The 2,529-nt window shown below is 51.0% G+C and overlaps 1 protein-coding gene across 1 annotated transcript; it reads right to left on the bottom strand.

Moving 5' to 3' along the window:
- Nucleotides 1-416: 416 nt before the first annotated feature.
- Nucleotides 417-2,529, bottom strand: LOC112098891. Its single transcript, XM_024185532.1, has 2 exons — nucleotides 1,692-2,529; nucleotides 417-1,579 (listed from the first exon to the last, which is right to left on the bottom strand). The coding sequence occupies exons 1-2, from the start codon at nucleotides 2,527-2,529 to the stop codon at nucleotides 417-419; spliced, it is 2,001 nt and encodes a 666-aa protein (XP_024041300.1).

Here is a 2,529-nt window from a genome sequence, read left to right as displayed (position 1 = left end):
GTGAAGACCAGCAGCTAATTTTACTAAGGCCAGCGAGTGCCTATTTCTGTTCGGTCAGTGAAGACCAACAGCTAATTTTACTAAGGCAAGCGAGTGCCTACTTCTGCTCGGTCAACGAAGACCAGCAGCTAAAGCTTCGAAAATTCCACTAAGGCAACAAAGTGCCTGTTTCTGCTCGGTCAACGAAAGACCAGCAGCTAATTCTACGAGAAGTTTACTAAGGCAAGTAAATACCTACACCTACTCGGTCCACTAAGAAACCAGCAGGCAAGATCAGATAAGTCGTGCAATTATTTTGCAGAAGCAGTCTATGAGTAGACATTAAACAAGGGAGCCAATAAAGAACATCTAAAAATTTATTAATGTTCAGTTGGTTACAAAACTAATGAAAATCTAAAGTCTATACAAAAATAGACCTAAGGGTTAGGAGGGACAGCGGCTTCAGCAGGTGAAGGATCTGTTGTCCCGGGAGGTGGGAGGTCAGCAATCTCGGGAGGAGGGGGCACGGACCCCTGTCCCACTTCAAAGACACGCAGCCCAGCTTCTCTCTCCTGCACCCCATCCGAAGGAGCATCCACCTGTTCCTGCTCACCTTGCTCCTTATCTGCTTGGTCGACCCCCGCCATATACCGCTGCACTCCGGCCTCCAGCTTGCTCATGTCCAGCTCGGGATATTCATCCTTAAGCACAGACATGATACACTTATAGGAGAAGGCAACCCCAGAATCATACTCGGCATCCAGCCGGTCGTCCACATCAGCGGATTTGCCTTTCTCCTCAGCCAGCTGCTCACCCAAGGATTTAATTTCCTCCTCAAGGGTGGCCCTCAGAGTATCCCTTTCAACTTGAGTAGCCTGAAGATCAGATCTCAGGTCACCCAACTCGCCCTCAAGCTGGGAGGAAGTGGACTCAGCAACTGCAACTTTCTCCTCTAGCTCCATATTCAGCTTGTTCAGCTCAGCCAGCTTCTCCTTGGAGCGATCAGCAGAGTCAGCCTTCTTCTTCAACTCCTGATTGTCGGCTTGAAGCTTCTTCTCATGACGCGCGGACCCGGTCTTGTAGCACGAGACCATTGTGGCCAGCCTGAAGGAAACTCTCTGAACAGAAGCAGCCAACTCGGAGAGGCTCATGCTCTCGATGTCCTTCACCATCTTGGGCCCAACCGATCTTTTATAGTCTTTCTGATATGGACTCAGGTAATCACCTTGATCCCGAGACGGGAGAGGAGAAGATCGGTCCCCAGACTGCAAGCTGACCTCAGGGCCCTTGTCGGAGGTTTTATCCCCACCACTCTTACGAGGTGGAGGAGGAGGCAGAGCAGGAATAGGCGCCTTAGAAGGACCAACGCTAGGTTTCTTCGGAGGAGGAGGAGGGTTGCTAGAGCTGCTCGGAGCCCGACCACGCTTCCTGCTCATCGCGCTGAGGATCTTGTTATCCATTCCAGCGGCTAAATCCACTAGGCCCGAACCGACCAGGTTTGTTGGAGACAGGAGGTCTTGGCAGGTAGAAGCGTTCACCAGAGCAGTTTCCACCTGAAGCAAGGGTCGATCTTCAAGCCCCCCGATCAGACCCCACGACTCTGAAATAGCACAAAAGGTTAAAGAACCCAATAAGTAGCAATTTAATTAAGAATATAGGCAAAAATGAGCGACCTGGGGTGACAAAATGGGTGGGAAGATAAAGATCCCCACCAAGCGACCGAACTGCTGGGCACCATTTCCCTCCAGCAAAGAAGAATTTGTTCTTCCAATTTTTGCAAGAAGATGGAAACCCAGTGATCGGTTTCCTCTTTGCAGAACTGGACATAAAGTAGTACCAGCCCGCCTCCTTCGGGCTACTCCGCAGCTGATACAGATGTTTCACTTCAACAAGGGAAGGCTCCTCCAACCCGCACCTCTCCCACAACACAAACATTGCCGAGAGAACCCTCCACCCATTTGGGTGTAGCTGACCTGGGGCCAGGTGCATACCGCTCAGTATCTTAGCAAAATAAGGTTGGAGGGGCAGCCGAGCTCCTAGTTTGAAACTCTCCAAGTGCATCGTCACATACCCTTTCGGAGGCCGACTGGGGACATCCCCTTTTCCAGGAACTACAAGAAGAATCTCGTTGGGGATATTGTAGAGATTCCTAAGTTTAAATAAATCGGTGGGGGTAGTGGCGCAAGCCAGGGAATCAATAGGGTAGGAATCAGCCTCCACCCTATGACCTAGGTGCCTTTTCTGAGCAGGTCGGCTCGGTCCGGAGCTGCTTCCCTCACCATCACCTACTCCTTCAGGGAACCCAACCCCACCAGAACTGTGATTCTCACCAGAGCCCGACGCAGGTCCACCTCTATTCCCTACAAGCTCTAATTCGGGGGAAGGAGAGATAACCAAAGGGCGTGGGTATTCAAGGGTACTCCTGCCATGGGAATGACCTACACTACTGGAGGGTCCTAAGTTATCAGTGGGTATTGGCACATCGAAGCCTGAGTCCCCTGACTCTTCATCACCCTCATCAACAATCAACTTCCTCTTCCGATTTGACAT

The sequence above is a fragment of the Citrus clementina genome, unplaced genomic scaffold (assembly GCF_000493195.1).
Source record: "Citrus clementina cultivar Clemenules unplaced genomic scaffold, Citrus_clementina_v1.0 scaffold_4, whole genome shotgun sequence".
Taxonomy (NCBI): Eukaryota; Viridiplantae; Streptophyta; class Magnoliopsida; order Sapindales; family Rutaceae; genus Citrus; species Citrus x clementina.
The sequence above is the reverse complement of the archived record's forward strand: the minus strand, read 5'-3'. Positions and strand labels throughout refer to the sequence as shown.

What these genes read in the sequence shown, in the direction of transcription:
- LOC112098891 (XM_024185532.1), bottom strand. Translation starts at nt 2,529, where the DNA reads ATGTCAAATCGGAAGAGGAAGTTGATTGTTGATGAGGGTGATGAAGAG. An exon ending in CCCAGCAGTTCGGTCGCTTG is followed by an intron (nt 1,580 to 1,691) that starts GTGGGGATCTTT and finishes GTGCTATTTCAG; the next exon opens with AGTCGTGGGGTCTGATCGGG.